The sequence below is a fragment of the Corvus kubaryi genome, unplaced genomic scaffold, assembly GCF_017639235.1.
Source record: "Corvus kubaryi isolate FWS band 111438036 unplaced genomic scaffold, C.kubaryi_AGA036_p1.0 37385, whole genome shotgun sequence".
NCBI lineage: Eukaryota > Metazoa > Chordata > Aves > Passeriformes > Corvidae > Corvus > Corvus kubaryi.
Window position 1 is genome coordinate 26,115,943 of NW_024581127.1, and position 10,935 is coordinate 26,126,877.

Here is a 10,935-nt window from a genome sequence, read left to right on the forward strand (position 1 = left end):
AGGTACAGACTAGTACTGACTTCGAATTCCACGTCTTCCATAAATAATATTTTATTTTCTGGTCATAAAGTACTTACTGTTAATACATAATATTTCAAACACCCGACATGGTCACAGAATGCTCAGAGGAGAATCCTATGTGTAGGTGCCAGCAGATTCTAGGCTCCTAGCCAGTAACTATAAAGAGGAAAAACATCAGATTGATTGTTAAGGAAGTAAAATTCTGGGATGGATGTACATCATCCAGTAGATGCCCATGTATGTGCTTAGCCTCTTGATGCATGAATAATCCCAGTGACTTGACAGGACTGCAGCCGTATGCAGAAAACACAGTGTGTTTCATCATTTCAAAGCACTGCAGAAAAGGCTGTGGTGGGCTGAGAAGAGAGCCTGCCTCTCTTGCTTGTTCTGATGTTAGTCCAGACCCAAAGAAGAGCCTGAAAGCACGCACATGAATTGAATTGCATGGGAAGTTTACCAAAGGAAGTGTTTGCTTGTAAACTCAGTATGAATAGGATCTTCTCTGACCGCAAGGGAAACGGAGACACTCATTCACTGTCCGCTTGTGCAATCAACTTCTGAAGTAAAAACAGGATTTGAGGTTTAAAACCTGAACCTTCACACATCTTTCAGGCAACAGAAGAAGCCTTCATGCTCTTTAGTTCGCAGAGGAACAAAGTCAGGAGGTGCTGCTCATAAGACTCCTTGGATTTGATAACAACAGGCTTATCAAAAGGGAATTGTTGAGAGTTCCGAGCTACAGCAGCCCTCAGAGCAGCTTTTGTGTGGGCTTGAGGGGAGACATCTGAACACCATTACATTGCACTCCTTTTGATGTCACTACGTGCTCATCATGTGTTTTATGTCTTAGCAGTGAATCTGCCGCCAAGTTCCACAGTGTCTGAGGATGGCTGTGGGTTATCACAGATGCCGTTCTGCTATAAAAAACATTACTTTTAGTTCTTTATCACCTGGCCATATGACTACTCTTTGAGCCCCATCTGTGCAGGGTAATTCTATACACCAGTAGATTTTAGATGACATGCTGGTTTTAAATTGCTGGCTTTCAATACAGCAGGAGTTTAAGTTTCATCATATGGCTTGAGATAACTTGTAAAATAAGGATATTTATTTTTCATAATTTGCCTGATAGATTAATATTAGGCAAAATATTTGTCTGCCTTGCCTCTCTCATCTGGTAACTAAAATAATGGCTTTTTCACTTTTTCTTGTAGCAAGCAGCCAGTTTATTTATAAGTGCCCTAATCTAACAGAGATTTATTCTGTGTGTCCCATGAGACATAACTATCAAAGTTACCAGACCTGTCCCAAGCATTTGGGAAGTGGGGTATGGTTACACAATTCTCATTGCCTCTGGCTGCTCTAGTTATAAAGGGTCAGAGAACTGGAGCAACAGAAATAATTTTGTGAGCATCTAAGGAAAAGCAGCTGCTCAGATGAGTGTAAGCACTGGCTGAGGGTGAGACAGGTAGATGCTTGAAAACCACGCAACAAAAATTCCCTTAAATAAAATAACAGGAAAGGGAAGGTCCATGCCTGAACACCAGGAATTCTGGATTCTTCCATCTTCATCTCACAGATGCACTAAGCTGCTTGTCTGTTTCAAGAAAGAGAAAAAATACATGAAGAGCAATATTCACCTAGCCACAGTTCTGGCAGTTCTGTGCTGGACAAGACCCTTCCCTCTGCTAGGATGTGCCCATTCTGTGATACACATCCCACAGGCTCTTTTTTCTGCTGCAGTCCCACATCCTTGCCTAGCAGCTGGGACTCCAGGAAGTGAGGAGACAGCGAACAGTCCTGCTTGCTTTGACTGGCCTTTTCCAAGGAAGGATCTACATTTTGTAATGATTTTGCAATGTCCTTTGACTGAGAGCTCCTCAGACTTTGTTAGTATTGGGAAGATGCCTGTTGGCACACTGTTGTCCTTTGCCAAGCATGAAGACTACTGAATTGTACTTCACAAAGGTCATCCCTGCCCACCTCACAGGTACCAAGTCCCTTTGGAGCATCAGGGCTGAGTGATGGTTCCTTGTATTCTGCTGGCTCACAGCAGTTCATTTTATATGGCACTTGGATAGTGGGACTCATCCACAGAGTCAGTGTTTCATCCCAGCATGAGGTCTGTAACTGTGCACTGATCTGTGCTCCATAGTGATTTTCAGTGCTGTCCACTGGAGATGTTTAACACTGCCCTGGTTCATTTTGAAGGGCTGTAAAGCCATTCAAGCTCAAATTCACGACAGGCACAACTGGGAATTGCCATTATAGTATTCATCATATATGCTAAGCAGGTAGACCCTGAAAAGTCTTTTTTGGGGAAGGGGGAGATGGAATGATGAAGGCTTGTGCAAGGAGTGGAAGGAAGACCCCAAAAGATAGCTTTTGATTTCAGGAGGAGACTAATGCAGGAGATAAGCTTGGATGCTTAAAAGCCAGTGGCATGACCTGCAACAAACACAAGGCTGTGTGGTAGCCCCATATTCTGCAAAAATCTAATACTGAAATGTTGCAACAGTTCTTCACAGACTTCTTCCTGGAATTCCTCCTGTTCTCATTACTGATTCCTAACCAAACCAGGCTTGCATGCAAGCACAGGCAGAGATGGGCAAGGAGGACAGGTTTCAGCCCTTTGAGAAAGAGCATGCCATGCAGGCCATCAGATACCATCCTTGGTATCTCTTTTTTTTTTTTTTTTTTGGCATTTTGGGGATTGGCCAAAATTAGAAAAAGAAGAAAAGCCAAAGCGGGAATCACTTCTCTGCTCTGCATCTTGAAATTAATTTGGTGAGGATAGAGGGGAGTCTGAGTGTGGACCTTTTCTTATATTCTGTACCTGAAACATAAGACTAACTTGAGTAGTAATTTTTACTGTATGTTTAGTCATGACATTAATGCTTTGAGTACCTGACAGCATGCCAGGCATTTTGAAGAAGCAACAAAGGTTTCCTTCTCTCAAGAACTGCATCCATTTTGCAAAGACCTGGGAGATTTAAGCTTTGGTTTGTCTCAGTCATATGTAGACAGATAACTGTAGTTTATTCTATACAGTCAACTAGAAGAGGGCACCCACCAGCACTTCTGGGATAAATTCCCCAGGGGTTATATTTTCCTGGCCTTTGGGGACTGCATGCCCAGTTTCTGTGCTCCAGTTAGCAGGGCACCCATACAGAGCACAAAATTGCTGGAATCCCTGTGAGAAAAGGCTGCCCGTGGCAGGACTGTGGGGTGCAATTCTGTGTGTACCTCCGCTCTCCTCTCACACACCAGGTGTTTTTGGGGGGAGCCAGGATGACAAGATGTGCTTTTTTCCCTTCTTCAGGACCAGTGGGTGCCATCCCCCATTTGGCTGCCAGTAGCTTGAACCAAGCACTGTGCTCAGGTGCCACTGTGTCCCCATGGCATGGACCTAGGAAGTTTTAAATGGATGGGAGGCTGGGCAGATGAAGGACACAGCTTCCAACAATGTGTGCATTAGATCCTCAGTATGGCCCTTCTCCTCAGCAGGGACAGTGATCTGACACGGGAGCTGAGAGAGGGGGATCTTTGGGAGGGTGAGGACACTGACACCTTCATTCCTGCTCACACTGCATCTCACTTCTGCGAGAGCTACAGGGGACACTGGGACACATTAATACTGCCCATGAGTACCTTTTTCCAGGTCCACTGCTATTTTGATGTGTCTGCACCCTTCCCCTGTCCCCAAAGGTACTGACACTCCCCCACACACACACCTTGTGCTATTTCAGATGTAGGAAGCAGCCCACACATGCAGCATCCTACCAGGTAAGTTCACCCAGCAGCAGCATTTCAATCATTAAACTTCCAGGAAGGGAAAAGTAAAACAAAAGGTCTGATGGATACTTGCGTGTGTTTTACCTATAAGAGGAACCAAATAAAATAGTGTGCTTTGAGGGTTGTGGTGAATCACTCAGAAACAATCTGGACGCATTAACGGAATTGTATTTCTGGGGAAAAAAAAAAAGAAATGCAGGCCCTGGGATATCCCTTTATGGCATATGCGTTTTATGTTTAAATGCATTAATGGGACTGCTATGCTATGAGTCATCCTGCACAAGAGTTTCATGTGTTTCTTAAAATACACTAGAAGTAGCTGAAGGCATGCACGGGTTTGCTGTGCAGTTATCTATCAGGAATCTGAGCAAATACCTGCACGCGTGGCATCACGGGCTTCAGAGCTGGGGGGGCCCATCCTCAGCCCTCTCTGCTGCTCGTACAGACCTGGGTAGGGGAAACCAAAACGGAATAGGAATTGATCCAACTGAGTAACAAACACAGGGTCCATGTGTTAATATTAGGGAAGCCTCAGAACTGAATTACAGAAAATTTGCATATATGTAAACAGAAAATTGGAGAGTTTCCTCCTGAAGCACTCTTGTCAAAACTACAGCTGTCTGCTTTTTTTCCAGGAATGATTTGTTGTCTGGTTTTGTCTCATTTTTTCTTCCATTTACTACAAGTCCCGGCTGCAGGTCTATTTACTTCTTTAAACCCACACTTTTGAGCCTTGTGGAGCTCTTCTGTTTGCTCCTCACAGGTCACTTCAGCTGCTGGCTGCTGCCTGGCTCTCTGAGCTATTCCTTTTTCGGACAGCAGATAGTTTTAACATGGGAAACACCCAGTGCCAAGTATTTCTGATGGTGCACATTACGTCTACGCTTATGAGCAAACGCTTATGCTCACACAACCGCGTCGTGATGCAAACCTTGGGCTGAGGAATGGTTATTTACTGATTAGTGAAAAGCAAGAACTGGGACTGGGAACCTGCAACTGTATGGACGAGAAGACTGTGGAAAGGAAGGTGGCTTCGCTTTCTCGCCACAATTATTTAAGGTCGAAGGGGATCTCCGCCGCCCCGCCCGGCCCTAGCGAGACCCGCGGCCGCTCCCCCGCCGCCCCACCCGGCTGCGCGACAGGGCCAGGGCGCGGAGAGCAGCGGGCGGAGCGGAGCAGGCGTGTCCCAGCCTCCCTCCTCCCATTTCCCCGTGCGTCAGGGCCGGGAGGAGGAGGAGAATCACCTTTTTTTTTTTTTTTTTTAGTTTTTTTTTTAAAGCCTCCAACTACTTTAGCGCGGACTCGGCAGCAGATGGTGGACACGGCCCGAGGTTTCGGCGGGGAAAGCGAAGGGATGCGCCCAGCGCGCAGCGCCCGCCTGTAGCTCCGCGCCCGCTCCGCTCCCCCCATGAGCCGCCCCGCGTCCCTGCTGCCGGCCGCCCGCTGCCGCAGCGCCCCGGCCAAGCGCCTCCAGCCCCTGCACGACGGCCCCGCCGAGGAAGCGCCGGCCGCTAAGTGCCCTCGGCTCGCCGAATGCGGCCCCCCGGACTGCCTGAGCGCTCCCGGGTCGCCGTGTGCCCCCGCTTCTCCCGCCGGCGGCGGCGGCGCGGCGGGTCCCAGCCTGATCGCCTCCTACCTGCTGCTGCCGCTGGCCGAGCGGGAGCAGGTGTCCAGGGCGCTGAGCGTCAGCTCGGGCCGGGAGCTGCGCTGCAAGGTGAGCGGGAGCGGAGTGGGTGGGAGCGGGTCCTGGCGGCGCGTTCGAGCGCCCGGCCGGGGACAGCCCTGCCGAACATCCTCCCGCTGCTCCCCGGCTGGGAACGCCCGGCCGGCCCCCGGTGAGGTTTGCACGCGCTGAGAGCGAGCTGGGACTCCGACTTACCTCGGAGCGCCTTCCCCCCCAAAGGCTGTGGGAATGGTGGTTTGTTTTAGTTTCCCCCCCAGCCTTGCAATATAAAACGAACAGGAAGAGTCCTGGTAGCCGCTTCTGCCAGTCCTGCCGAACCCTGGCTCCCCTCCAGCTCCCTCGTCATTGTTTGGGGAGAGTTGCTACGCGAGCTGCAGCTTTCAACGCCCTTGAGAGTGAATTTGGGTTTAATTTCCTCTATACAGGTATTCCCCCTCAAACACTACCAGGACAAGATTCGACCTTACATTCAGCTGCCGTCACACAGAAACATCACCGGGGTTGTTGAAGTCATTCTCGGGGACACCAAGGCCTATGTGTTCTTTGAAAAGGACTTTGGGGACATGCACTCCTACGTGAGGAGCTGCAAGAGGCTGCGGGAAGAGGAGGCTGCCCGGCTGTTCAAGCAGATTGTCTCCGCTGTAGCTCACTGCCACCAGTCAGCCATCGTACTTGGTGACCTCAAGCTCAGGAAATTTGTCTTCTCTAATGAAGAAAGGTAAGTGGCTGTCAGCAGCCAGCCCTGGGGTGAGTGGGGAGAGAGGAATGTCACATCCAGAGACACAAAAAGCGTCCCAGGGAGTGGAAACAGCCCTGTCAGCCGGGCATCACCTGCGAGCAATCCGCGTAGGTCCCCATCATGTGTGTGTAATAGGTCACGGATCTAACCGGTGCGCACTCCCTCTTAGTTAGATCTTGACTGACGAAAGGGAGGAAGCTGGCCGGGAGCTTCCTCTCATTCAGCAGAAGTTCAGTGAAACCCGCTGGCAGACAAAGGGATGATAGTTCGGATGCTTGTTAGCACCAGAAGATGTCATGTGTGCCACTCATTCAGTGTCAAATGAATAAAAGGCAGAGAGGGAGAGGGGTGATGCTGAGGTGTTGTGCCGGGAAGAGGAAGCAGCCCGGCTGGGGGAGCAGGAGGTGTGAAGAACTGGAGTGCTGGCCCCTCCTCGGAAGAGTTGCCTTGTGACCCATGGGGGAGCCACAGTACTTGGGAAGGGTCTCCTTGCTGAACCACTCTGCTGATCAGGGTGATGCTGCTGTGTCCTTCGAGGCTTTTATCCCTGCTCCACTGCCGTGCTTTCCATTCCTCCTGTACCCGTGCATGTGGGCACACACAGCAGGGAAGGTGGGACATGGTTAAATAACGCTTTGGAAATCCTGCATCAAAGAAAATCACTTTAGTAAAACTTAGCCTAAAGCATAGGTTCATAGAGGAGATCATAGAATCTAGTTGTTAAATTTAGATTAGGGAAGTAATGCAGTATTCCCCTGGAGTGTTTGCTTCTCTTGCAGTGCTTCACCGCACATGGCAGAGTCAGAAATACATTTTTAATCAGCAAAATTGACTCTTGACTAGCTGCTTATCCCAAGGAATGTTAAAAAATTAAATAAAAGCTGTAATGGAGTTGTGCTTATTATCGTAAAAGTGTAAGGTGATATTAGTGATGGAGAAGAAAAGGGATTTTGTTTGTTTTGTCAAACTGGGCTAATGATTCTTCAGGATACCTTTTACGGATGTGATAAGAAAGTTAACTAGCACTGCCCCTCTGAAACAGAAACAGCCGTATGTTGACACGTAAAGCTATTCCTTTGAAGGAAACTATTGCAGCTTTTCCCTCCCATAAGAAGATGAAACATTTGTTGAAATGTTACGTTGCACACAGTCTCGCTCATTTGGAAATAACGTGTTGCACAGGCGATGTCATGTGCATCACATTTGGCAAGAAGAGGGTTAAGCAATGGCAGGCGACGCAGGCTCTCGCACAGGTGCAGTTTCAGGGCTCCCGCAGCCAATCCTGGGCCCACGGTTCTCGTTGAGTCATATTTTCCGTTTGCAGAACCAATGGGTATTTGCCGAGGTCAGGCTGAGGACAGGCTGCAGCCAACATATCTACACCCCAGCAGGCTGCCAGGCAGTGCAGAACCCTTCCAGGGCTGGCTGATGGCTTCCCTGCTGATGGAGCTCCCTTTACCCTCCAAAATAGGAGGCTGGGGTGGACCCATCCCCGCCTGGGATATGGTGGGTGCGGTGATACTCTCCAGAAAGGCAAAAATAATAAATTACAAACTAAAATGAAAAAACAAAAGCTCAGGAAAGGCAATGATCCTCACCAGTGCAGAGGGGAGCTGGGCTTTGTGGTTTGGGGAATCATGCAACTGGATGCTGTTTGCTGAAAGCCTGAACGGCACATGGTGTGGTGCCATGTCACCAATTAACCCCCTGCAGTGGCGCTGCAACTGTGTGGGTAGAAGGTGGCTTGGTGTTCCTCAAGAGCCCTCTGTGTTGTTTAAATCCTCAGTTAAAAAAGTGAGTGTCACTGAATGCTGGCGCGTCGTACACAGCAGCACTTACACATGGCCGGGAGTCTGGGCAACTTCTCTGCTGCAAGTTAAGAAGTGTTTCCTTTCTCAGTGCCAATGCAAGAGAGCATGGGGCCATGGCAGGGGCTTGCTGTGCTTGCTCATGACTGTGTGTTTCTCACCTGTGGCTTCCTCTCCTGCCTCCCTAGGACTCAGCTGCGTCTGGAGAGCCTGGAAGACACGCACATCATCAAAGGTGAAGACGATGCACTCTCAGACAAGCACGGCTGCCCAGCATACGTCAGTCCTGAGATCCTAAACACAACAGGGACTTACTCTGGAAAATCGGCAGATGTGTGGAGTTTGGGAGTGATGCTCTATACCCTGCTGGTGGGACGCTATCCCTTCCATGACTCGGACCCTAGCACTCTGTTTTCCAAAATCCGGCGTGGACAGTTCTGTATTCCTGACCACGTCTCCCCCAAAGCCCGCTGCCTCATCCGCAGCCTCCTGCGGCGGGAGCCTTCTGAAAGACTCACTGCTCCAGAGATCTTGCTTCACCCTTGGTTTGACGCAGTCTTGGAGCCTGGATATACAGACCAGGAGACGGGAACTTCAGATCAGATTGTCCCAGAATATCATGGAGACAGTGATGATATTAGTTCCTTCTTCTGCTAACCCCAAAATCTCAAAAACCTCGTTAGTTCTTACCTCCGGCATCTTCGTAGGGTTTCATTTTTCCATGTCTGCAAACTCAGCAGCATCTTAAAGTGCCAGTATGGTCAGAAAAGTGACCTTGTCTAAATGAATGCCAACCTGGAGATCTCCACTCCCTAAGTGTACTCAGAGTTCCATCCTCTTGCTCTGCTGGTCGGTCCCACCAGCCCCGGAGAACTGTCTTGAGTCTTCTGCCTCCCGCATCTCCTCCGGTGTAACTGGTCGCATCTTGGCTGCAGAGTCCTACGTCTGGCAAGGTGTGGGATGGAAAGGCAGCTCCTTCTGCTTTCCTGCAGCAGCTGCAGAGGTGTGGAGCCCTGGCCACGATGTGTAGGGGCAGAGGGGCACAAGGTGCGCCTCTACCTAAACAAATCTGACAGAAATGGTTAAAAGGGGAATCAACTTGGCGTGCCCCAGCAGCCAGCTCACGAATCAGCTCTGTGACTGTAAGCACTCATTAATGAGGGAGGGAGATCTTCGCCCACCATGGCCAGCTCTCTGCTCGCTGCTGCTCCTCCAGCTGATCCTGCTTTCAGAGGTGTGAAGCTTCTAGATCCACCTGTAAGACAAATCACTGCTGTGGCTCTTTCTGAAGCAGAAACCAGTGGATCTCTCAGCCAGATCCCCTCCAATTCCATTCGCTGACCAGGAAAGCATTTTAAATAGACTTAAGCCTCATGTTACCACGGTGTAGCCTATATAAATTTATGCCCTCAGCGAGCTTGTCAAATAGCAGGTCTTGTTAGCTCGAGTGCCAAAATGTATCCGTTTCCCAAACTGTAACACTATCAGCTGGGGCGCCTTCCCCTGGAAAAGGATCTGGGGTGTCTTGTACAGTATCTGTAAACATGGCCATGTTTTCCAACCGGCTCAACTCTTAAAAATACCACATCACCTCCTCTTTCCCCTTCATCCTCCAAAAAGTTAGTCTTAAGAGTAAAATCTCCTTACACCCCTAGCTGATTATTCAGGTATGCTGTTTGCCTCCAGCCCCTCCCCCCACCTTTTTCTTTTTGTTTTGTTCTGTTTTGCATGATTATTTATAGTCTTTTCAATATGTGTGGATAATGAATATATCTAAATCATTAGCTTCCTGGGTTGGGGGTAAGTAAAGCTTAGTCTTGCCTAAAATTTCTGCTTTGTTTCACATGTGTCCAGTGGTTTATGCAGGGATGTCCATTCACCCTTAGGCAAGAGTGCGGCTTCTGAAATGGCCTTGAGGTGGGTGATGCACGTTCCCAACACCACCCAGTTTGAGTGAAGTCATTTTAAGGGTTAACCCTGGCAAGCTGCAGTCCCACCACACGTTGCGAGAATACCATGTATACCTCATGGACTGTGTACTTTGTACATACCTTATTGTTTGGGGTTTTGTTTTCTTGTTTTGTTGTACTTTGTCCTAATAAGAGGTGTCGAAGAGCAATTTAATGTGAATTAATGTTGGCAATACTAACTTGACAGAATCATGAGCATTAAGAGCAGAGCGCTCCAGCTCTCCGTTGCACTAAACCTCTCATGATTGCTTGACATTTGTATCTGTGATACAGTTTAACCCTTCTATAAAAACAGTACATTTGTATATATTGGTAGAAAATTCTGCCAGAAAAGCTAAAAACACTATGTCCAATTTGTACATATGTATATGTTTGTGGAAACCTGGATGATAAAGTCTGACTTGTAGAAAGTTTTAATAAACTTGGTTTCATAATGTTTGTCCTCATTTCTTGTGGTGTCTCAAGAGGAATGCAGTTCAGTTTCAGTTTGGTTTTATCTGAAAAAATGGGGTTTGGCCTCAGAGACTGTCAGCTCTTCTGCAGTCTGTGTGTGTCCCATCATGCCTTAGCCTGAGCTCCCGTAACTCAGCTTGGGGTTGAATCCCCAGGGAGAGTGGGGACAGGGGATGGATCCTGCCTCTTGTGAGGTGGAAAGGGCTTGGGACATCCCCAGGGTTATATGAAATGGGGAATCCTACTCCTCTGATAAACAAAGGGGGACAGGAGTTACAGCTCTGCCTCTGAACTTTAGAAACTCTCTTGCCTTTCAGCCCATGCATTTGTTTCCCTCTGTGCCCTGTGAGCAGAAGATGCTGTGGTGCGGCAGGGCTGTCATCCTGCACCTGTGTGCCTGGCAATGTGATGCTCCAGCCAGTGGAAAATCAGATCTCGGATGTCTAAAAGTGAGCAGCCAGGAGC

The 10,935-nt window shown here is 48.7% G+C and overlaps 1 protein-coding gene and 1 long non-coding RNA gene across 2 annotated transcripts; one reads left to right on the top strand and one right to left on the bottom strand.

The window, feature by feature from the left end:
• Positions 1-26: 26 nt before the first annotated feature.
• LOC121668458 lies at positions 27-5,926 on the bottom strand. Its single transcript, XR_006017385.1, has 3 exons — positions 5,696-5,926; positions 4,192-4,263; positions 27-1,618 (listed from the first exon to the last, which is right to left on the bottom strand). It is a non-coding gene; the product is annotated as an uncharacterized LOC121668458 (long non-coding RNA).
• On the top strand, positions 5,100-10,451 carry TRIB1 (tribbles pseudokinase 1). Its single transcript, XM_042036307.1, has 3 exons — positions 5,100-5,530; positions 5,926-6,218; positions 8,236-10,451. Exons 1-3 carry the CDS (start codon positions 5,225-5,227, stop codon positions 8,702-8,704), a joined length of 1,068 nt encoding a protein of 355 aa, XP_041892241.1. The 5' UTR covers positions 5,100-5,224; the 3' UTR covers positions 8,705-10,451.
• The last annotated feature ends 484 nt before the right edge of the window (positions 10,452-10,935 follow it).

Bases quoted from the DNA above. Each gene is read 5' to 3' on its own strand.
- TRIB1 (XM_042036307.1), top strand. From the start codon at position 5,225: ATGAGCCGCCCCGCGTCCCTGCTGCCGGCCGCCCGCTGCCGCAGCGCC. The intron at 5,531-5,925 runs GTGAGCGGGAGC...TCCTCTATACAG, and splicing joins GCCGGGAGCTGCGCTGCAAG to GTATTCCCCCTCAAACACTA. The intron at 6,219-8,235 runs GTAAGTGGCTGT...CTGCCTCCCTAG, and splicing joins GTCTTCTCTAATGAAGAAAG to GACTCAGCTGCGTCTGGAGA.